The sequence below is a fragment of the Oncorhynchus gorbuscha genome, unplaced genomic scaffold (genome assembly GCF_021184085.1).
Source record: "Oncorhynchus gorbuscha isolate QuinsamMale2020 ecotype Even-year unplaced genomic scaffold, OgorEven_v1.0 Un_scaffold_743, whole genome shotgun sequence".
Lineage (NCBI taxonomy): Eukaryota > Metazoa > Chordata > Actinopteri > Salmoniformes > Salmonidae > Oncorhynchus > Oncorhynchus gorbuscha.
In genome coordinates, this window is record NW_025745788.1 from 170,001 (window position 1) to 194,719 (window position 24,719).

Genomic DNA, 24,719 nt, shown 5'->3' on the forward strand with positions numbered 1-24,719 from the left:
AGTGATGTGGTATTATGACTGAGTGATGTGGTATTATGACTGAGTGATGTGGTACTTAGTGATGTGGTATCATGACTGAGTGATGTGGTATTATGACTGAGTGATGTGGTACTGAGTGATGTGGTATTATGACTGAGTGATGTGGTACTTAGTGATGTGGTATTATGACTGAGTGATGTGGTATTATGACTTAGTGAAGTGGTATTATGACTGAGCGATGTGGTACTTAGTGATGTGGTATTATGACTGAGTGATGTGGTACTTAGTGATGTGGTATTATGACTGAGTGATGTGGTACTGATTGATGTGGTATTATGACTTAGTGATGTGGTATTATGACTGAGTGATGTGGTACTGATTGATGTGGTATTATGACTTAGTGATGTGGTATTATGACTGAGTGATGTGGTACTTAGTGATGTGGTATTATGACTGCGTGATGTGGTACTGAGGGATGTGGTACTTAGTGATGTGGTATTATGACTGAGGGATGTGGTACTTAGTGATGTGGTACTGAGTGATGTGGTATTATGACTGAGGGATGTGGTATTATGACTGAGTGATGTGGTACTGAGTGATGTGGTACTTAGTGATGTGGTATTAAGACTACGTGGTGTGGTACTTAGTGATGTGGTATTAAGACTGAGTGCTGTGGTACTTAGTGATGTGGTACTGAGTGATGTGGTATTAAGACTTAGTGATGTGGTACTGAGTGATGTGGTACTATGACTGAGTGATGTGGTATTATGACTGAGTGATGTGGTACTGAGTTATGTGGTATTATGACTGAGGGATGTGGTACTTAGTGATGTGGTATTATGACTGAGTGATGTGGTATTATGACTTAGTGATGTGGTATTATGACTGAGTGATGTGGTACTTAGTGATGTGGTATTATGACTGAGTGATGTGGTATTATGACTGAGTGATGTGGTACTTAGTGATGTGGTATTATGACTGAGTGATGTGGTATTATGACTGAGTGATGTGGTACTTAGTGATGTGGTATTATGACTGAGTGATGTGGAACCTAGTGATGTGGTATTATGACTGAGTGATGTGGTACTTAGTGATGTGGTACTGAGTGATGTGGTATTAAGACTTAGTGATGTGGTACTGAGTGATGTGGTACTATGACTGAGTGATGTGGTATTATGACTGAGTGATGTGGTACTGAGTTATGTGGTATTATGACTGAGGGATGTGGTACTTAGTGATGTGGTATTATGACTGAGTGATGTGGTATTATGACTTAGTGATGTGGTATTATGACTGAGTGATGTGGTACTTAGTGATGTGGTATTATGACTGAGTGATGTGGTATTATGACTGAGTGATGTGGTACTTAGTGATGTGGTATTATGACTGAGTGATGTGGTATTATGACTGAGTGATGTGGTACTTAGTGATGTGGTATTATGACTGAGTGATGTGGAACCTAGTGATGTGGTATTATGACTGAGTGATGTGGTACTTAGTGATGTGGTATTATGACTGAGTGATGTGGTACTTAGTGATGTGGTACTATGACTGAGGGATGTGGTACTGTGATCTGAGTATGTGGTATTATGATCTGTGTGTGTGTAGGAACTTTCTGGCCCCTGGGGCAGCTCGCTGGGTGAACATCGATAGTAAGACCATGGAGAGAACACTGGAGGGAATCAAACGACCTCATCGCTTCATTATGGACGACGCCCAGATGCACATCTACTTCCTCATGAAGAAGGTAACCCATGACCTCAAACACCTGAACCCTGACCTCTAACCCCTGAACTGTAAACCGTAACCTCTCTAGTACTCCTACCCCAGGTATCTGACCTCTAACCTCTAGTACTCCTACCCCAGGAATCTAACCTCTAACCTCTAGTACTCCTACCCCAGGAATCTAACCTCTAACCTCTAGGACTCCTACCCTAGGTATCTAACCTCTAACCTCTGACTTCTAGGACTCCTACCCTAGGTATCTAACCTCTAACCTCTAGGACTCCTACCCTAGGTATCTAACCTCTAACCTCTGACTTCTAGGACTCCTACCCCAGGTATCTGAAGTCTGAGCTGTATAAGAACATGCTGGCCAAAGCCATCGTTCCCCAGGAGACCAAGAAGAGGTACTCAGGAAATTTTACATTACAATATATACTACATTACAATGTATAATCCTCAATATACTACAACACAATATATACTCCCCAAAATACTACATTACAATATATATTTCTCAATATACAACATTACAAAAGATATTCCTCAATATATTACATTACAATATATACTCCTCAATGTACTATATTACTATATATAACCTTCAATATATTACATTACAATATATATTTCTCAATATACTACTTTAAAATATATACTTCTCAATATACTACATTTCAATATATACTCCTCAATATACTACATTACAATATATATGTCTCAATATACTCCATTGCAATTGATACTACATTTCAATATATATTCCTCAATATACTACATTACAATATATACTTCTCAATATAATACATTAAAATATATACTTCTCAATATACTACATGACAATATATACTCCTCAATATACTTTATTAAAATATATACTCCTCAATATACTACAATATATACTCCTCAATATACTACATTAAAATATGGACTTCTCAATATACTACATTACAATATAGACTCCTCAAAATACTACATTACAGTATATACTCCTCAATATACTACATTACAATATATACTCCTCAATATACTACATTACAATATATACTCCTCAATATACTACATTACAATATATACTCCTCAATATACTACATTACAATATATACTCCTCAATATACTACAATATATACTCCTCAATATACTACATTAAAATATGTACTTCTCAATATACTACATTACAATATAGACTCCTCAAAATACTACATTACAGTGTATACTCCTCAATATACTACATTACAATATATACTCCTCAATATACTACATTACAATATATATCAATATACTACATTACAATATACAATATACTACATTACAATATATACTCCTCAATATACTACATTAAAATATGTACTTCTCAATATACTACATTACAATATAGACTCCTCAAAATACTACATTACAGTGTATACTCCTCAATATACTACATTACAATATACACTCCTCAATATACTACATTACAATATATACTCTCCAATACAACCTCCCGAATAAACGATATTACAATATATACACCTCATTCATTATACATGTGAAATATGGCCAATATAACACGGCTAAGGGCTGTGTCCAGGCGCTCCGTGTTTCTCATAAGAACATCCCTTAGCTGTGGTATACTGGCCATATACCACACCTCCTTGGGCCTTATTGCTTAAATATATACTCCCCAATATACTATATTACAATGTACAGTGCCTTTGGAAAGTAGTCAGCCTTTTTCCACATTTTGTTAGGTTAGCCTTATTCTAAAATTGATTAAACTTCTTTTTTCCTCATCAATCTACAAACAATATGCCATAATAAAAAGGCAGAAACAAGTTTTTAAACATTTTTGCTCATTTATAAGAAAAAAATTCGAAATATGACATTTATTTTAGTATTCAGAGCCTTTACTCAGTACTTTGTTGAAGCACCTTTGGCAGCAATTACAGCCTCGAGTCTTCTTGGGTATGTCGCTACAAGCTTGGGACACCTGTATTTGGGGAGTTTCTCCCATTCTTCTCTGCAGATCCTCTCAAGCTCTGTCAATTTGGATGGGGAGCGTCACTGCAAAGATCATTTCAGGTCTCTCCAGAGATGTTCAATCGGGTCCAGGCTCTGGCTGGGCCATCAAGGACATTCAGAGACTTGTCCCAAAGCCACTCCTGCGTTGTCTTGGCTTGTATGCTTAGGGTTGTTGTCCTGTTGGAAGGTAAACATTAGACTGGGGAGAAGGTCCTGAGCGCTCTGGAGCAGATTTTTATCAAGGAGCTCCCTGTACTTTGCTCCGTTCATCTTTCCCCGGGATTCTGACTAGTCCCTGCCACTGAAAAATATCCCCACAGCATGATGCGGCCACCACCATGCTTCCCCGTACAGATGGTTCCAGGCTTTCTCCAGACGTGACGCTTGACATTCAGGCCAAAGAGTTCAATCTTTTATTTATTTTATTTCACATTTATTTAACCAGGTAGGCCAGTTCAGAACAAGTTCTCATTTACAACTGCGACCTGGCCAAGATAAAGCAAAGCAGTGCGACACAAACAACAACACAGAGTTACACATGGAATAAACAAAAGTACAGTCAATAACACAATAGAAAAGTGTAAATACAGTGTGTGCAAATGAGGTAAGATTAGGGAGGTAAGGCAATAAATAGGCCAAAGTGGAGAAATAATTACAATTTAGCAATTAAACACTGGAGTGATAGATGTGCAGAAGATGAATGTGCAAGTAGAGATACTGGGGTGCAAAGGAGCAAAAAAATAACAATATGGGGATGAGGTAGTTGGGTGGGCTATTTACAGATGGGCTGTGTACAGATTCAATGATCTATAAGCTGCTCTGACAGCTGATGCTTAAAGTTAGTGATGGAGATATGGGTCTCCAGCTTTAGTGGAGATTTTTTGCAATTCATTCCAGTCATTGGCAGCAGAGAACTGGAAGGAAAGGCGGCCAAATGAGGAATTGGCTTTGGGGATGACCAGTGAAATATTCCTGCTGGAGCGCGTGCAATGGGTGGGTGTTGCTATGGTGACCATTGAGCTGAGATAAGGCGGGGCTTTACAGAGCAAAAACCTATAGATGACCTGGAGACAGTGGGTTTGGCGACGAAAATGAAGCAAGGGCCAGCCAACGAGAGCATGCAGGTCGCAATGGTGGGCAGTATATGGGGCATTGGTGACAAAACGGATAGCACTGTGATAGACTGCATCCAATTTGCTGAGTAGAGTGTTAGAGACGCCGAAGTCAAGGATCGGCAGGATAGTCAATTTTACGAGGGTTTGTTTGGCAGCATGAGTGAAAGATGCTTTGTTGCGAAATCAGAAGCCGATTCTAGATTGAATTTTGGATTGGAGATGCTTAATGTGAGTCTGGAAGGAGAGTTTACAGCCTAACCAGACACCTAGGTATTTGCAGTTGTTCACATTTTCTAGGTCAGAACCGTACAGAGCGATGCTAGACGGGCGTTCAGGTGCGGGCAGCGATCAGTTGAAGGGCATGCATTTAGTTTTACTTGCATTTAAGAGTAGTTGGAGGCCAAGGAAGGAGAGTTGTATGGCATTGAAGCTTGTCTGGAAGTTAGGTAACACGGTGTCCAAAGAAGTGCAAGAAGTATACAGAATGGTGTCGTCTGCATAGAGGTGGATCAGAGAATCACCAGCAGCAAGAGCAACATCATTGATGTATACAGAGAAGAGTCGGCCCAAGAATTTAACCCTGTGGCACCCCTAGAGACTGACAGAGGTCTGGACAACAGGCCCTCCGGTTTGACATACTGAACTCTATCTCAGAAGTAGTTAGTGAACCAGGTGAGGCAGTCATTTGAGAAACCAAGGCTGTTGAGTCTGCCGATAAGAATGCGGTGATTGACAGAGTTGAAAGCCTTGACCAGGTTGATGAAGACGGCTGCACAGTATTGTCTTTTATCGATGGCGGTTATGATATCGTTTAGGACCTTGAGTGTGAATGAGGTGCACCCATGACCAACTCTGAAACCAGATTGCATAGCGGAGAAGGTACGGTGGGATTCGAAATGGTCTGTGATCTGTATATTAACTTTGCTTTCGGAGACCTTAGAAAAGCAGGGTAGGATGGATATGGATCTGTAACAGTTTGAGTCTAGAGTGTCTCCCCCTTTGAAGAGGGGGATGACTGTGGCAGCTTTCAATCTTTGGGGATCTCAGACTATATAAAAGAGAGGTTGAACAGGCTAGTAATAGGGGTTGCAACAATTGTGGAGGATAATTTTCGAAAGAGAGGGTCCAGATTGTCTAGCCCAGCTGATTTGTAGGGGTCCAGATTTTGCAGCTCTTTCAGAACATCAGCAATTTGGATTTGGGTGAAGGAGAAATGGGGAGGCTTGGGCAAGATGCTGTGGGGGGTGCGGAACTGTTGACCATGGTAGTGGTGAAAAGCATGGCCAGCCATAGAAAAAATGCTTATTGATATTCTAAATTATCATGGATTTATCGGTGGTGACAGTGTTTCCTATCCTCAGTGCAGTGGGCAGCTGGGAGGAGGTCCTCTTGTTCTCCATGGACTTTACAGTGACCCAGAACTTTTTTGAGTTTGTGCTACAGGATGCAAATTTCTGTTTGAAAAAGCTAGCCTTTGCCTACTTAACTGCCTGGGTATATTGGTTGCTAACTTCCCTGAACAGTTGCATATCGCGGGGCCTATTCAATGCTACTGTTGGAATGAGGTCATTATCCTTCCAGGATACCCTGGCCAATTAGAAAGGCCCTGCTCGCTGAAGTGTTTTAGGGAGTGTGGTGTGGTCCTGTGTAGCTCAGTTGGTAGAGCATGGCGCTTGTAACGCCAGGGTAGTGGGTTCGATCCCCGGGACCACCCATACGTAGAATGTATGCACGCATGACTGTAAGTCGCTTTGGATAAAAGCGTCTGCTAAATGGCATATATTATTATTATTATATATTAGGGAGCACTTGACAGTGATGAAGGGTGGTCGTTTGACTGCAGACCCATTACAGACGCAGGCTATACTTATTTTCCACCATAATTTGCAAATAAATTCATAAAAAATCCTACAATGTGATTTCCTGGATTTTTTTCCCTCATTTTGTCTGTCATAGTTGAAGTACACCTATGACGAAAATTACAGGCCTCTCCCATCTTTTTAAGTGGGAGAAGTTGCACAATTGGTGGTTGACTAAATACTTTTTTGCCCCACTGTATATTACATTTTACATTTACATTTAATCATTTAGCAGACGATCTTATCCAGAGCACCTGAGAGTCTCACACAAAGGTGCATTCACCTTATGACATCCAGTGGGACAGTCATTAACAATAGTGCATCTAAAACTTAGGGGGTGGGGTGATGAGGGATTACTTAACCTATCCTAGGTATTCCTTAAAGTGGTGGGGTTTCAGGTATTATGGAAGGTGGTGATTGATTCCGCTGTATGGCGTCGTGAGGGAGTTTGTTCCAGTTATTTGGGGGCCAGGGTATGACAGTTTTGACTGGGCTGAGCGTTAGCTGTACTTCCTCAGTGGTAGGGATGCGAGCAGGCCAGAGGTGGATGAATGACAGTTAGTGCCCTTGTTTGATGATGAGGTGTAGGGCCTGATCAGAGCCTGGAGGTACTGAGGTGCCGTTCCCCTGTTATTATGATGAGGTATGACCGTTATTATGCAAGCACCATGGTCTTGTATGCGGATGCGTTATTCAACTGGAAGCCAGTAGAGAACGGATTGCGGGGTGACGTGAGAGAACTTGGGAAGGTTGAACACCAGTTATTATGCTGAGGTATGCGTTCTGGATGAGTTGAAGGGGTTTAATGGCACAGGCAGGGAGCCCAGCCAACAGCGAGTTGCAGTAATCCAGATGGGAGATGACAAGTGCCTGGATTAGGACCTGCGCCAGTTTCCTATGTGAGGCAGGACAGTTATTGCGGATGTTGTAGAGCATGAACCTACAGGAACGGGCCACCGCCTTGATGTTAGTAGAGAACGACAGGGTGTTGTCCAGGATCACGCCAAGGTTCTTGGCGCTCTGGGAGGAGGACACAATGGAGTTGTCGACCGTGATGGCGAGATCATGGAACGGGCAGTCCTTCCCCGGGAGGAAGAGCAGCTCCGTCTTGCCGAGGTTCAGCTTGAGGTGGTGATCCGTCATCCACACTGATATGTCTGCCAGACATGCAGAGATGCGATTCGCCACCTGGTCATCAGATAGGGGAAAATAGAAGATTAATTGTATGTCGTCTGCATAGCAATGATAAGAGAGACCATGTGAGGTTATGACAGAGCCAATATGACTTGGTGTATAGCGAGAATAGGAGAGGGCCAAGAACAGAGCCCTGGGGACACCAGTGGTGAGAGCGCGTGGTGAGGAGACAGATTCTCGCCACGCCACCTGAATATATAGGAGCGACCTGTCAGGTAGGACGCTAATACCAAGCGTGGGCCGCGCCGGAGATGCCCAACTCGGAGAGGGTGGTAAATTGACTTTACCACAGGTGGACTGTAATCAAGTTGTAGAAACATCTCAAGGATGATCAATGGAAACAGGATGCACCTGAGAGTCTCACAGCAAAGGATCTGAATACTTATATAAATATGACAGTTATTATGATGAGGTATGACAGTTATTATGATGAGGTATGACAGTTATTATGATGAGATATAATAGTTATTATGATGAGGTATGACAGTTATTGTGATGAGGTATGACAGTTATTATGATGAGGTATAATAGTTATTATGATGAGGTATGACAGTTATTGTGATGAGGTATGACAGTTAGGTATGACAGTTATTATGATGAGGTATGACAGTTAGGTATGACAGTTATTATGATGAGGTATGACAGTTATTATGATGAGGTATGACAGTTATTATGATGAGGTATGCCAGTTATTATGATGAGGTATGCCAGTTATTATGATGAGGTATGACAGTTATTATGATGAGGTATAATAGTTATTATGATGAGGTATGCCAGTTATTATGATGAGGTATGACAGTTATTATGATGAGGTATGACAGTTATTATGATGAGGTATGACAGTTATTGTGATGAGGTATGACAGTTATTATGATGAGGTATGACAGTTATTATGATAAGGTATGACAGTTATTGTGATGAGGTATGACAGTTATTGTGATGAGGTATGCCAGTTATTATGATGAGGTATGCCAGTTATTATGATGAGGTATGACAGTTATTTTGATGAGGTATGACAGTTATTATGATGAGGTATGACAGTTATTATGATGAGCTATGACAGTTATTGTGATGAGGTATGACAGTTATTATGATGAATACTTATGTAAATAAGGTATTTCTGTTTTTTCAACAACAACCAAATATTCTAAAAGCCTGTTTTCACTGTGTGGGTACTGTGTGTAGGTTTAAAATTAATCCATTTTGGAATGAGACTGTAATGTAACATTGTGTTGCTGAGGATTGTTTTTAAATGTAATCTGTAATGTAACAAAGTGTGGAAAAAGTCAATGGGTCCGAATACTTTCTGAATGCAGTCAATATATACTACACTGCAATATATACTCCAGAATATATACTCAATATATACTACACTGCAATATATACTCCAGAATATATACTCAATATATACTCCAGAATATATACTCAATATATACTACACTGCAATATATACTCCAGAATATATACTCAATATATACTCCAGAATATATACTCAATATATACTACACTGCAATATATACTCCAGAATATATACTCAATATATACTACACTGCAATATATACTCCTGAATATATACTCAATATATACTACACTGCAATATATACTCCAGAATATATACTCAATATATACTACACTGCAATATATACTCCTGGACATATACTCAATATATACTACACTGCAATATATACTCCAGAATATATACTCAATATATACTATACTGCAATATATACTCCAGAATATATACTCAATATATACTACACTGCAATATATACTCCTGAATATATATTCAATATATACTACATTACAATATATACTCCTGAATATATACTCAATATATACTACACTGCAATATATACTCCTGAATATATATTCACTATATACTCAATTACAATATATACTCCTGAATATATATTCACTATATACTCAATTACAATATATACTCCTGGATATATATATTCACTATATACTCAATTACAATATATACTCCTGGATATATATATTCACTATATACTCAATTACAATATATACTCCTGGATATATATTCACTATATACTCAATTACAATATATACTCCTGGATATATATTCACTATATACTCAATTACAATATATACTCCTGGATATATATTCACTATATACTCAATTACAATATATACTCCTGGATATATATTCACTATATACTCAATTACAATATATACTCCTGGATATATATTCACTATATACTCAATTACAATATATACTCCTGGATATATATTCATATATACTCACTATATAGAATGTATGCACCTGGATATATGACTCAATTACAATATATACTCCTGGATATATAGCAATATATACTGGATCTACTAAATTACAATATATATATTATTATTATTATTATATACTCAATTACAATATATACTCCTGGATATATATATTCACTATATACTCAATTACAATATATACTCCTGAATATATATTCACTATATACTCAATTACAATATATACTCCTGGATATATATTCACTATATACTCAATTACAATATATACTCCTGGATATATATTCACTATATACTCAATTACAATATATACTCCTGATATATATATTCACTATATACTCAATTACAATATATACTCCTGGATATTGTCACGGTCGTCGTATGAAGCAGACCAAAATGCAGCGTGGTATGTGTTCATGATGATTTTTTAATAAAAGAAAGCACTGCACACTGAATACAAACTACACAAAACAATAAACAAAATAATGACCGTGTAGCTATAATGAGAACTGTGCTGACACAAGCAACTAACATAGACAATCACCCACAAACAAACAGTGAAACCCAGGCTACCTAAGTATGATTCTCAATCAGAGACAACTAATGACACCTACCTCTGACTGAGAACCATACTAGGCCGAAACATAGAAATCCCCAAAATCATAGAAAAACAAACATAGACTGCCCACCCCAACTCACGCCCTGAGCAAACTAAATAATGACAAAACAAAGGAAATAAAGGTCAGAACGTGACAAATATATAGTTAATATATACTCAATCACAATATATACTCATCAAATATATACTCCTGAATATATATTCAATATATACTCAATTACAATATATACAACTCAAAATATACTCAATAAATATTAAGTATATACTCTTCAAATATATACTCCTCAATATAAACTCTGCAATATACTACAATACAATATATACTACTCAAGATATGCTGCATTACAATATATATACTCATAAATATATATATATATATATAGCATTACAATATACAGTGTGTGTTCAAAACATTAGGAACACCTGCGTTTTCCCTAACACAGACTGAGCAGGTGAATGACCTGGATTCACCTGGTCAGGGCTTACATAAAGCTGTCAGGGCCTACATAAAGCTGTCAGGGCCTACATAAAGCTGTCAGGGCCTACATAAAGCTGTCAGGGCCTACATAAAGTTGTCAGGGCCTACATAAAGCTGTCAGGGCCTACATAAAGCTGTCAGGGCCTACATAAAGCTGTCAGGGCCTATATAAAGGGCCTACATAAAGCTGTCAGGGCCTACATAAAGCTGTCATAAAGCTGTCAGGGCCTACATAAATATAAAGCTGTCAGGGCCTACATAAAGCTGTCAGGGCCTATATAAAGCTGTCAGGGCCTACATAAAGCTGTCAGGGCCTACATAAAGCTGTCAGGGCCTACATAAAGCTGTCAGGGCCTACATAAAGCTCAGGGCCTACATCAGGGCCTACATAAAGCTGTCTACATAAAGGGCCTACATAAAGCTGTCAGGGCCTAAATAAAATAAATTTGAACATTTTCACTTAGGGGTGTACTCACTTTTGATGCCAGCGGTTTAGACATTAATGGCTGTGTGTTGAGTTATTTTGAGGGGACAGCAAATGTATACTGTTATACAAGCTGTACACTCACTACTTCACATTGTAGCAAAGTGTCATTTCTTCAGTGTTGTCACATGAAAAGATATACTCAAATATTTACAAAAATGTGAGGGGTGTACTCACTTTTGTGATATACTGTATATACTGTATTTACTATATCCAACGATGCTCTTGCTCGTACTTCCCGCTCTCTTTACTCTCTCTCTCCCTCTCCCTGCTTCTCCCTATTTCCTTTCCTCTCTCCCTGCCTTCCTTTCTCTCTCCCTCTCCCTGCTTCTCCCTATCTCATTTCCTCTCTCTCTGCCTTCCTTTCTCTCCATCCTCTCTCCCTCTCCCTGCTTCTCCCTATCTCCTTTCCTCTCTCTCTGCCTTCCTTTCTCTCCATCCTCTCTCTCTCTCCCTGCTTCTCCCTCCTTTCCTCTCTCCCTCTCCCTGCTTCTACCTATCTCCTTTCCTCTCTCCCTGCCTTCCTTTCTCTCCATCCTCTCTCCCTCTCCCTGCTTCTCCCTATCTCCTTTCCTCTCTCTCTGCCTTCCTTTCTCTCCATCCTCTCTCCCTCTCCCTGCTTCTCCCTCCTTTCCTCTCTCCCTCTCCCTGCTTCTACCTATCTCCTTTCCTCTCTCCCTGCCTTCCTTTCTCTCCATCCTCTCTCCCTCTCCCTGCTTCTCCCTATCTCCTTTCCTCTCTCTCTGCCTTCCTTTCTCTCCATCCTCTCTCCCTCTCCCTGATTCTCCCTATCTCCTTTCCTCTCTCCCTGCCTTCCTTTCTCTCCATCCTCTCTCCCTCTCCCTATCTCCTTTCCTCTCTCCCTATCTCCTTTCCTCTCTCCCTGCCTTCCTTTCTCTCCATCCTCTCTCCCTCTCCCTGCTTCTCCCTATCTCCTTTCCTCTCTCCCTATCTCCTTTCCTCTCTCCCTGCCTTCCTTTCTCTCCATCCTCTCTCCCTCTCCCTGCTTCTCCCTATCTCCTTTCCTCTCTCCCTGCCTTCCTTTCTCTCCATCCTCTCTCCCTCTCCCTGATTCTCCCTATCTCCTTTCCTCTCTCCCTGCCTTCCTTTCTCTCCATCCTCTCTCCCTCTCCCTGCTTCTCCCTATCTCCTTTCCTCTCTCCCTATCTCCTTTCCTCTCTCCCTGCCTTCCTTTCTCTCCATCCTCTCTCCCTCTCCCTGATTCTCCCTATCTCCTTCCTTCCTTTCTCTCCCTCCCTCTCTCCCTTCCTCCTCTTAGTGTATTTCCCTTCATGAGGCGACAGCGTCACTCTAGCCCCTCTCCTGCCATGGTTACCCAAGCGACAGAAGATGATGGAAAGGCTAAAGGGGCGGGACCAACAGGAACAAGCTCCACAACCAACTCTCAGATCTGATCGCCATGGGAATACCACAACCACCATGTTCATGACACCCAGATCTGGTCACCATTGTATCACTATAGCAACCATTCAAGACCCTGCATCTACTTCTAGAAGTTATAATACTGTCTAGTAGTTATATTTATTAATATAGAACTATAGGTATAGTTTACAGAGACAATCTGAAAGATTTCCACTGTTCAATTAATGTAGATTTAAGGCCAGTTTATACTTGGTCTAATAACATGTCTATGGACAATTATAATGTGACAAGTGTCGCTGGTCAAAACAACTTTTAATTTATACTCCTGTGGAATGTCTGTAGACGGTCGTTGCGACTGTTAGTTTCCTTGTTGCAGAGACATGAAAAAGTTCCCGTCTCTGAGACTGTCGCAACGTCCGTTGTCATGGTTACCGGACTGCGACACGGTGATGCTGTAGTTCTATAATTCTCAAATAGAATGACCTAGTTCTATTCCGTCACTCTGTGGCAGTCAGCTATTTTCTGTCGGCTCACAATTATCTTTTAAATAACGATGTTGTGGGTTTGTGTTTCTGTAATAATGAATAAAAAGTAGTAAGACGTTGTCAGCTATACTCTGGTCATTATTTGAACTGGCTAACTAGCTAGCAACTAACCAAAACATTGTTTTGAAAATAGCTTTTAGTTGCCTGGCTTGCTAGGTTCACATTGAACTGAATTCATTTTGAAACGGGTTTATTGGTGCTAGAGAAAGTCTACTATTTGGAGCACCGGGATGCAGATGTCATGCAAAGCCTGTCGTTTTGTGCCTATACTTTTTCATAATGAAAACGACAAGTTTGAAGTCGGATGACAACTGTCGATATGTCCACAGACAGAGTGTAAACCAGCCTTTAGACTATCCCTTAATTTAGAACAACATGACTGATGAACACCAATAACAGTGACAGGTGATCAGTCAACTGTCATATCTATCATAATAACTGTCATACCTCATCATATTAACTGGCATACCTCATCATAATAACTGTCATACCTCATCATATTAACTGGCATACCTCATCATAATAACTGTCATACCTCATCATATTAACTGGCATACCTCATCATAATAAATAACTCATCATAATAACTACCCCATCATATTAACTGGCATACCTCATCATAATAACTGTCATACCTCATCATATTAACTGGCATACCTCATCATAATAACTGTCATACCTCATCATATTAACTGGCATACCTCATCATAATAACTGTCATACCTCATCATAATAACTGTCATACCTCATCATATTAACTGGCATACCTCATCATAATAACTGTCATACCCCATCATATTAACTGGCATACCTCATCATAATAACTGTCATACCTCATCATATTAACTGGCATACCTCATCATAATAACTGTCATACCTCATCATATTAACTGGCATACCTCATCATAATAACTGTCATACCTCATCATAATAACTGTCATACCTCATCATATTAACTGGCATACCTTATCATAATAACTGTCATAACTCATCATAATAACTGTCATACCTCATCATAATAACTGGCATACCTCATCATAATAACTGTCATACCTCCTCATAATAACTGTCATACCTCATCATAATAACTGTCATACCTCATAATAAATGTAATACCTCATCATAATAACTGTCATAGCTCATCATAATAACTGTCATAGCTCATCATAATAACTGTCATACCTCCTCATAATAACTGGCAAACCTCATCATAATAATTGTCATAGCTCCTCATAATAACTGGCATACCTCCTCATAATAACTGTCATACCTCATCACAATAACTGTTATTCCTTATCATAATAACTGGCATACCTCATTATAATAACTGTCATACCTTATCATAATAACTGTCATACCTCATCATAATAACTGTCATACCTCATCATAATAACTGCCATACCTCATCATAATAACTGTCATAGCTCATCATAATAACTGTCATAGCTCATCATAATAACTGTCATACCTCCTCATAATAACTGGCAAACCTCATCATAATAATTGTCATAGCTCCTCATAATAACTGGCATACCTCCTCATAATAACTGTCATACCTCATCACAATAACTGTTATTCCTTATCATAATAACTGGCAAACCTCATCATAATAATTGTCATAGCTCCTCATAATAACTGGCATACCTCCTCATAATAACTATTATACCTCATCACAATAACTGGCATACCTCATCATAATAACTGTCATACCTCATCATAATAACTGGCATACCTCATCACAATAACTGGCATACCTCATCATAATAACTGTCATACCTCATCATAATAACTGTCATACCTCATCATAACTGTCATACCTCATCAAAATAACTGTCATACCTCATCATAATAACTATTATACCTCATCATAATAACTATTATACCTCATCATAATAACTGTCATACCTCATCATAATAACTGTCATACCTCATCAAAAATAACTGTCATACCTCATCATAATAACTATTATACCTCATCATAATAACTGTCATACCTCATCATAATAACTATTATACCTTATCATAATAACTGTCATACCTCATCATAATAACTGTCATACCTCATCAAAATAACTGTCATACCTCATCATAATAACTATTATACCTCATCATAATAACTGTCATACCTCATCACAATAACTGTCATACCTCATCACAATAACTGTCATACCTTGTCGTTCCATGATCTCGCCATCACGGTTGACAACTCCATTGTGTCCTCCTCCCAGAGCGCTAAGAACCTTGGCGTGATCCTGGACAACAAACTGTCGTTCTCAACTAACATCAAGGCGGTGGCCCGTTCCTGTAGGTTCATGCTCTACAACATCCGCAGAGTACGACCCTGCCTCACACAGGAAGCGGCGCAGGTCCTAATCCAGGCACTTGTCATCTCCCGTCTGGATTACTGCAACTCGCTGTTGGCTGGGCTCCCTGCCTGTGCCATTAAACCCCTACAACTCATCCAGAACGCCGCAGCCCGTCTAGTGTTCAACCTTCCCAAGTTCTCTCACGTCACCCCGCTCCTCCGCTCTCTCCACTGGCTTCCAGTTGAAGCTCGCATCCGCTACAAGACCATGGTGCTTGCCTACGGAGCTGTGAGGGGAACGGCACCTCAGTACCTCCAGGCTCTGATCAGGCCCTACACCCAAATAAGGGCACTGCGTTCATCCACCTCTGGCCTGCTCGCCTCCCTACCACTGAGGAAGTACAGTTCCCGCTCAGCTCAGTCAAAACTGTTCGCTGCTCTGGCTCCCCAATGGTGGAACAAACTCCCTCACGACGCCAGGACAGCGGAGTCAATCACCACCTTCCGGAGACACCTGAAACCCCACCTCTTTAAGGAATACCTAGGATAGGATAAAGTAATCCTTCTCACCCCCTCCCCCCTTAAAATATTTAGATGCACTATTGTAAAGTGGTTGTTCCACTGGATGTCATAAGGTGAATGCACCAATTTGTAAGTCGCTCTGGATAAGAGCGTCTGCTAAATGACTTAAATGTAATGTAAATGTAATACCTCATCATAATAACTGTCATACATCATCATAATAACTGTCATACCTCATCATATTAACTGTCATACCTTATCATAATAACTGTCATACCTCATCATAATAACTGTCATACCTCATCATAATAACTGGTCATACCTCATCATAATAACTGTCATACCTCATCATAATAACTGTCATACCTCATCATAATAACTGTCATACCTCATCATAATAACTGCATACCTCATCATAATAACTGTCATACCTCATCATAATAACTGTCATACCTCATCATAATAACTGTCATACCTAATCACAATAACTGTCATACCTCATCATAATAACTGTCATACCTTATCATAATAACTGTCATACCTTATCATAATAACTGTCATACCTCATCATAATAACTATTATACCTCATCATAATAACTGTCATACCTCATCATATTAACTGTCATACCTTATCATAATAACTGTCATACCTCATCATAATAACTGTATAAGGGGTTTTGGTAACATAACGGATGGCACTGTGATAGACTGCATCCAGTTTGATGAGTAGAGTATTGGTAGCTATTTTGTAGATGACATTGCCGAAGTCGAGGTTCGGTAGTCATGCCGTTGCCTTCTTTGGGTACAGAGAGCGCCATCCCCCTACCTCTGCACCATCCCTCTCTCTCTCTGCTACACTCAGGCTGCTGTGGTCAGAGGTCATACATTTCTGGAGAAGATTCTTCCTCATGGCCAGACAGTATAGAGAGTGAGTGAGTTTTCATAGAGAGAACAAATTAATTTCTTCCACCTCACAGAACTTGAGAACTGAACAATATTCATGTTCTGCAGAATGTGTAAAAGGTTGGTAAAGTAGCCAGCTACGAACTGGTCTATTTGGTGAAACTCATGAGAGACAGTACAGCCACATTACCATAACCCTGTTTATACAACAGTCTCGGTTGTGTGGCTTGCATCTAATTGTTGTATGGGATGAATGAGTAAAGATGAAACTATTTGTGATCAACTTTAATTATCAACTAACGTGAGGTAAAGAATAATTCATTAATGAGAAGGCTAATTGATCAGATATTAAAATATCTGAAAGTTATATTAGGAAAATTATAACTTAGTAATCTGAATATTTTCCTTGGTTCCCCGCCTTCCTTGTTAGTTACATCTACCTGATTATTTAATCACGTAATAATAATTACAGAGAATTGATTTGATAGACTTGTGGTACCCCCATAGAGACTGCCAGAGGTCCGGACAACAGGCCCTCTGATTTTACACACTGAACTGTGTCTGCGAAGTAGTTGGTGAACCAGGCGAGGCAGTCAATTGAGAAACCAAGGCTATTGAGTCTGCCGATAAGGATACGGTGATTGACAGAGTCGAAAGTCTTGGGCATGTCGATGAAGACGGCTGCACAGTACTGTCTTTTATAGATGGGGGTTATGATATCATTTAGTACCTTGAGCATGGCTGAGGTGCACCCGTGACCAGCTCGGAAACCGGATTGCACAGCGGAGAAGGTACATGGGATTCAAAATGGCCAGTGATCTGTGTTTTAACTTGGCTTTCGAAGACTTTAGAAAGGCAGGGCAGGATGGATATAGGTCTAAAATAGTTTGGGCGAAAGAGAGGTTGAACAGACTGGTAATAGGGGTTGCAAAAATGGCGGCGGATCATTTTAGAAAGAGAGGGTCCAGATTGTCTAGCCCAGCTGATTTGTACAGGTCCGGGTTTTGCAGCTCTTTCAGAACATCTGCTATATGGATTTGGGTGAAGGAGAAGCTGGGGAGGCTCGGGCGGGTAGCTGTGGGAGGTGCAGAGCTGTTTGCCGGGATTGGGGTAGCCAGGAGGAAAGCATGGCCAGCTGTAAAGAAATGTATGTTGAAATGTTCGATTATCATGGATTGATCGGTGTTGACCGTGTTACCTAGAATCAGTGCAGTGGGCAGCTGGGAGGAGGTGCTCATATTCTCCATGGACTTTACAGTGTCCCAAAACTTTTCGGAGTTAGCGCTACAGGATGCAAATTTCTGTTTGAAAAAGCCTTTGCTTTCCTGACTGACTGCGTGTATTGGTTCCTGACTTCCCTGAAGAGTTGCATATCGCTGGAACTATTCGATACTATTGAAGTCCGCCACAGGATGTTTTTGTGCTGGTCGAGGGCAGTCAGGTCTGGAGTGAACCAAGGGGTATATCTGTTCTTAGCTCTACATTTTTTGAAAGGGGCATGCTTATTTAAGATGGTGAGGAAAGAAGAAGTACCAGGCATCCTCGACTGACGGGAGGAGGTCAATATCCTTCCAAGATACCTGGGCCAGGTCGATTAGAAAGGCCTGCTCACTGAAGTGTTTAAGGGAGCGTTTGACTGTGATGAGGTCGTTTGTGGTCGTTTGACTGCGGACCCATTACGGACTCAGGCAATGAGGCAGTGATCGCTGAGATCCTTGTTGAAGACAGCAGAGGTGTATTTAGAAGACAGGTTGGTCAGGATGATATCTCAGAGGGTGTCCATGGCTACGCATTTAGGGTTGTAACTGGTAGGTTCCTTGAGGATTTGAGTGAGATTGAGGGCATCTAGTTTAGATTGTAGAACTGCCAGGGTGTTAAGCATATCCCAGTTTAGGTCACCTAACAGAACTAACTCTGAAGATAGATGGGGGCAATCAATTCACATATGGTGTCCAGAGCACAGCTGGGAGCTGAGGGGGTCTATAACAGGTAGCAACAGTGAGAGACTTATTTCTGGAGAGATTCATTTCTAAAATTAGAAGCTCGAACTGTTTGAGCATAGACCTGGAAAGAATGACAGAACTTTGCAAGCTTTGGCAGAGTGTGCTAAAGCAGCGAGTAAAACAAACTTAGGGAGGAGGTTTCTGATGTTAACATGCATGAAACCAAGGCGTTTTCAATTACAAAAGTCAACAAATGAGAGTGACTGGGGACATGCAGGGCCTTGGTTAACCTCCACATCACCTGAGGAACAGAGGAGGAGTAGGATGAGGGTAGGGCTAAAGGCTATCAAAACTGGTCATCTAGTGCATTGGGGACAGAGAATAAAAGGAGCAGATTTCTGGGCCTGGTACAATAGATTCAGGGCATAATGTACAGACGGGTATGATAGGGTGCGGGTACAGTGGAGGTAAACCTAGGCATTGAGTGATGATAAAAGAGGTTGCATCTTTGGACACGCTAGTTATGCTGGGTGAGGTCACCGCATGTGTGGGAGGTGAGACAAAAGAGGTATATGAGGCATGTTGAGTGGGACTAGGGGCTACGCAGTGAACTAAAACAATGATAACTATCCTAAACAACAGTTTACAAGGCATATTGACATTTGAAGCGAGGCATAAAGCAATCACAGGCGTTGATTGAGAGAGCTAAGACAACAACGGATAAGACAACAACAGCAAATCAGTTAAGACAACAACAACAGGTAAAATGGCATTGAATGGGCAGAGAGGATCGATTAACTACACACAGGGCCTGAGTACGGGGCCGACAGATGAACCAAGGTAAACAAAGTGAAGTTCCGTGATTAATGAACAGTCCAGAAGGCATCAGCTATGTATCCAAGTGGTTATAGGGTCCAGTGAACAACAATATATGGAGCAGGGAAGCAGCTTGGTAGTTGTTACTATGGTTACTAGCACACGGGAGACACAGCTTTAAAGTTAGCAGGCAAGTAGAAGCGTCTGACGTCCGGCAAAGACCGGCGGATGGAGTTACGTTGGCGGACCAGTCGTGGTGGTACGGCGGGGCATCGTGTCGACAAAAGGGACCAGGCCAGTTGGCGAAAGAGGTATTGTAGTTGTAGTAATTTTGTATGCTAACCAGGAGACGCGCCTGGCTCGCAGCTAACTGGTACTAGCTTCAGGACAGGGGCGTTAGCCACTATAGCCACTCGGTAGCAGCGATGATCCGATGCAAAGGTCCAGAGATTATGGCAAGGATCCGGTGGAGTAGTGGATTCTAGCCGTGTTGGGTGTAGAGTCCGGGAGGCATCGGCTGAACAGGTAATCAATTGGCTACCCTGACTATTTGCATTGTGTGCCTCCCCAACACCTCTTTTTATGCTGCTGCTACTCTCTGTTTATCATATATGCATAGTCACTTTAACTATACATTCATATACATACTACCTCAATTGGGCCAACCAACCAGTGTTCCCGCATATTGGTTAACCGGGCTATCTGCATTGTGTCCCACCCACCACCCGACAACATCGCCCCCGTTGGCATTTCTGTCTTTTCTGTAGATGTTAGATGAGCCTTTACGTCGTAGCGCTGCCCCCTGGATGATCGCTGGATGATTCTGCTTAAGTCGAAAATGACGGATAATGAACAGGGTTTACAATTTGTCTAAATTGTGTTGAATTAGATAGATAACTCTGTGTTGTATTAGATAGGTAACTCTGTGTTATATATTGTATTAGATAATTAACTCTGTGTTGTATTAGATAGGTAACTCTGTGTTGTACTAGATAGGTAACTCTGTGGTGTATTAGATAGGTAACTCTGTGTTGTATTATATAGGTAACTGTGTTGTACTAGATAGGTAACTGTGTTGTACTAGATAGGTAACTGTGTTGTACTAGATAGGTAACTCTGTGTTGTACTAGATAGGTAACTATGTGTTGTACTAGATAGGTAACTCTGTGTTGTACTAGATAGGTAACTCTGTGTTGTACTAGATAGGTAACTCTGTGTTGTACTAGATAGGTAACTCTGTGTTGTATTAGATAGATAACTCTGTGTTGTACTAGATAGGTAACTCTGTGTTGTACTAGATAGGTAACTCTGTGTTGTACTAGATAGGTAACTCTGTGTTGTACTAGATAGGTAACTGTGTTGTACTAGATAGGTAACTCTGTGTTGTATTAGATAGATAACTCTGTGTTGTATTAGATAGGTAACTCTGTGTTGTATTAGATAGGTAACTCTGTGTTGTATTAGATAGGTAACTCTGTGTTGTATTAGATAGGTAACTCTGTGCTGTATTAGATAGGTAACTATGTGTTGTACTAGATAGGTAACTGTGCTGTACTAGATAATTAACTCTGTGTTGTATTAGATAGGTAACTCTGTGTTGTACTAGATAGGTAACTCTGTGTTGTATTAGATAGGTAACTCTGTGTTGTACTAGATAGGTAACTCTGTGTTGTACTAGATAGGTAACTGTGTTGTACTAGATAGGTAACTCTCTGTTGTATTAGATAGGTAACTCTTCATCCATAATAAGGCAGAGGATGATATCACCTGTTTTCTCAGCAACAGGTTATGATCAATGACATCAAAAGCTGCACTGAAGTCTAACAGAACAGATCCCACAATCGTCTTACTATCAATTTCATCCAGCCAATCAGTTGTTTGTGTCAATATGTTGAGTGCCCTTCCCTATAAACATGCCTGAAGTCTGTTGTTAATTTGTTTTCTGTAAAATAACTTTGTATTTGAACAAACATGATTTTTTCCCCAAGAGTTTGATAAGCACTTGTACCAGGCTGATTGGTCGGCCTCGCGAATCAATAAAGGGTGCCATGTCTCTGGGCACACATCGTATTCTCGGCCTAAATCATGTTACTCTGTTAACATGAGGAAGAGGTTCTATTCATGTTACTGTGTGTTAACATGAGGAAGAGGTTCTATTCATGTTACTGTGTGTTAACATGAGGAAGAGGTTCTATTCATGTTACTGTGTGTTAACATGAGGTTCTAATCATGTTACTCTGTTAACATGAGGAAGAGGTTCTATTCATGTTACTGTGTGTTAACATGAGGTTCTATTCATGTTACTGTGTGTTAACATGAGGTTCTATTCATGTTACTGTGTTAACATGAGGAAGGGGTTCTATTCATGTTGCTGTGTGTGTTAACATGAGGAAGAGATCGATTCATGTTACTGTGTGTTAACATGAGGAAGAGGTTCTATTCATGTTCCTGTGTGTGTTAACATGAGGTTCTATTCATGTTACTGTGTGTGTTAAAATGAGGTTCTATTCATGTTACTGTGTGTGTTAACATGAGGAAGAGATCGATTCATGTTACTGTGTGTTAACATGAGGAAGAGGTTCTATTCGTGTTACTGTGTGTTAACATGAGGAAGAGGTTCTATTCGTGTTACTGTGTGTTAACGTGAGGAAGAGGTTCTATTCATGTTACTGTGTGTTAACATGAGGAAGAGGTTCTATTCATGTTACTGTGTTAAAATGAGGCTCTATTCATGTTACTGTGTGTTAACATGAGGAAGAGGTTCTATTTGTGTTACTGTGTGTTAACATGAGGAAGAGGTTCTATTCATGTTACTGTGTGTTAACATGAGGAAGAGGTTCTATTCATGTTACTGCGTGTGTTAACATGAGGAAGAGGTTCTATTCATGTTACTGTGTGTTAACATGAGGTTCTATTCATGTTACTGTGTGTTAACATGAGGTTCTATTCATGTTACTGTGTGTTAACGTGAGGAAGAGGTTCTATTCATGTTACTGTGTGTTAACATGAGGTTCTATTCATGTTACTGTGTGTTAACATGAGGTTCTATTCATGTTACTGTGTGTTAACATGAGGTTCTATTCATGTTACTGTGTGTTAACGTGAGGAAGAGGTTCTATTCATGTTACTGTGTGTTAACATGAGGTTCTATTCATGTTACTGTGTGTTAACATGGGGAAAAGGTTATATTCATGTTACTGTGTGTTAACATGAGGTTCTATTCATGTTAATGTGTGTTAAAATGAGGTTCTATTCATGTTACTGTGTGTTAACATGAGGAAGAGATCTATTCATGTTACTGTGTGTTAACATGAGGTTCTATTCATGTTACTGTGTGTTAACATGAGGAAGAGGTTCTATTCATGTTACTGTGTGTTAACATGAGGAAGAGGTTATATTCATGTTACTGTGTGTTAACGTGAGGAAGAGGTTCTATTCATGTTACTGGGGGTTAACATGAGGAAGAGGTTCTATTCATGTTACTGTGTGTTAACATGAGGTTCTATTCATGTTACTGTGTGTTAACATGAGGTTCTATTCATGTTACTGTGTGTTAACATGAGGAAGAGGTTCTATTCATGTTACTGTGTGTGTTAATTTGAGGTTCTATTCATGTTACTGTGTTAATGTGAGGAAGAGGTTCTATTCATGTTACTGTGTGTTAACATGAGGTTCTATTCATGTTACTGTGTGTGTTAACATGAGGATCTATTCATGTTACTGTGTTAATGTGAGGAAGAGGTTCTATTCATGTTACTGTGTGTGTTAACATGAGGTTCTATTCATGTTACTGTGTGTTAACATGAGGAAGAGGTTCTATTCATGTTACTGTGTGTTAACATGAGGAAGAGGTTCTATTCATGTTACTGTGTGTTAACGTGAGGAAGAGGTTCTATTCATGTTACTGTGTGTTAACGTGAGGAAGAGGTTCTATTCATGTTACTGTGTGTTAACATGAGGTTCTAATCATGTTACTCTGTTAACATGAGGAAGAGGTTCTATTCATGTTACTGTGTGTTAACATGAGGTTCTATTCATGTTACTGTGTGTTAACATGAGGTTCTATTCATGTTACTGTGTTAACATGAGGAAGAGGTTCTATTCATGTTACTGTGTGTTAACATGAGGTTCTATTCATGTTACTGTGTGTTAACATGAGGAAGAGGTTCTATTCATGTTACTGTGTGTTAACATGAGGTTCTAATCATGTTACTGTGTGTTAACATGAGGAAGAGGTTCTATTCATGTTACTGTGTGTTAACATGAGGTTCTATTCATGTTACTGTGTGTTAACATGAGGAAGAGGTTCTATTCATGTTACTGTGTGTTAACATGAGGTTCTAATCATGTTACTGTGTGTTAACATGAGGAAGAGGTTCTATTCATGTTACTGTCTGTTAACATGAGGAAGAGGTTCTATTCATGTTACTGTGTGTTAACATGAGGAAGAGGTTCTATTCGTGTTACTGTGTGTTAACATGAGGAAGAGGTTCTATTCATGTTACTGTGTGTTAAAATGAGGTTCTATTCATGTTACTGTGTGTTAACATGAGGAAGAGGTTCTATTCATGTTACTGTGTGTTAACATGAG

General features: G+C 40.0%; 1 protein-coding gene across 1 annotated transcript in view; it reads left to right on the top strand.

Annotated features, from left to right (window-relative positions):
- Window positions 1-13,465, top strand: part of LOC124019959 (regulator of G-protein signaling 11-like) — a 76,745-nt gene extending 63,280 nt beyond the window's left edge. Inside the window, exons 15-17 of the mRNA XM_046335403.1 lie at window positions 1,588-1,726; window positions 2,026-2,108; window positions 12,990-13,465. Of these exons, the coding sequence (XP_046191359.1) occupies window positions 1,588-1,726; window positions 2,026-2,108; window positions 12,990-13,125 (358 nt within the window). The 3' untranslated portion in view covers window positions 13,126-13,465. The remainder of the gene's footprint in view (window positions 1-1,587; window positions 1,727-2,025; window positions 2,109-12,989) is intronic.
- The last annotated feature ends 11,254 nt before the right edge of the window (window positions 13,466-24,719 follow it).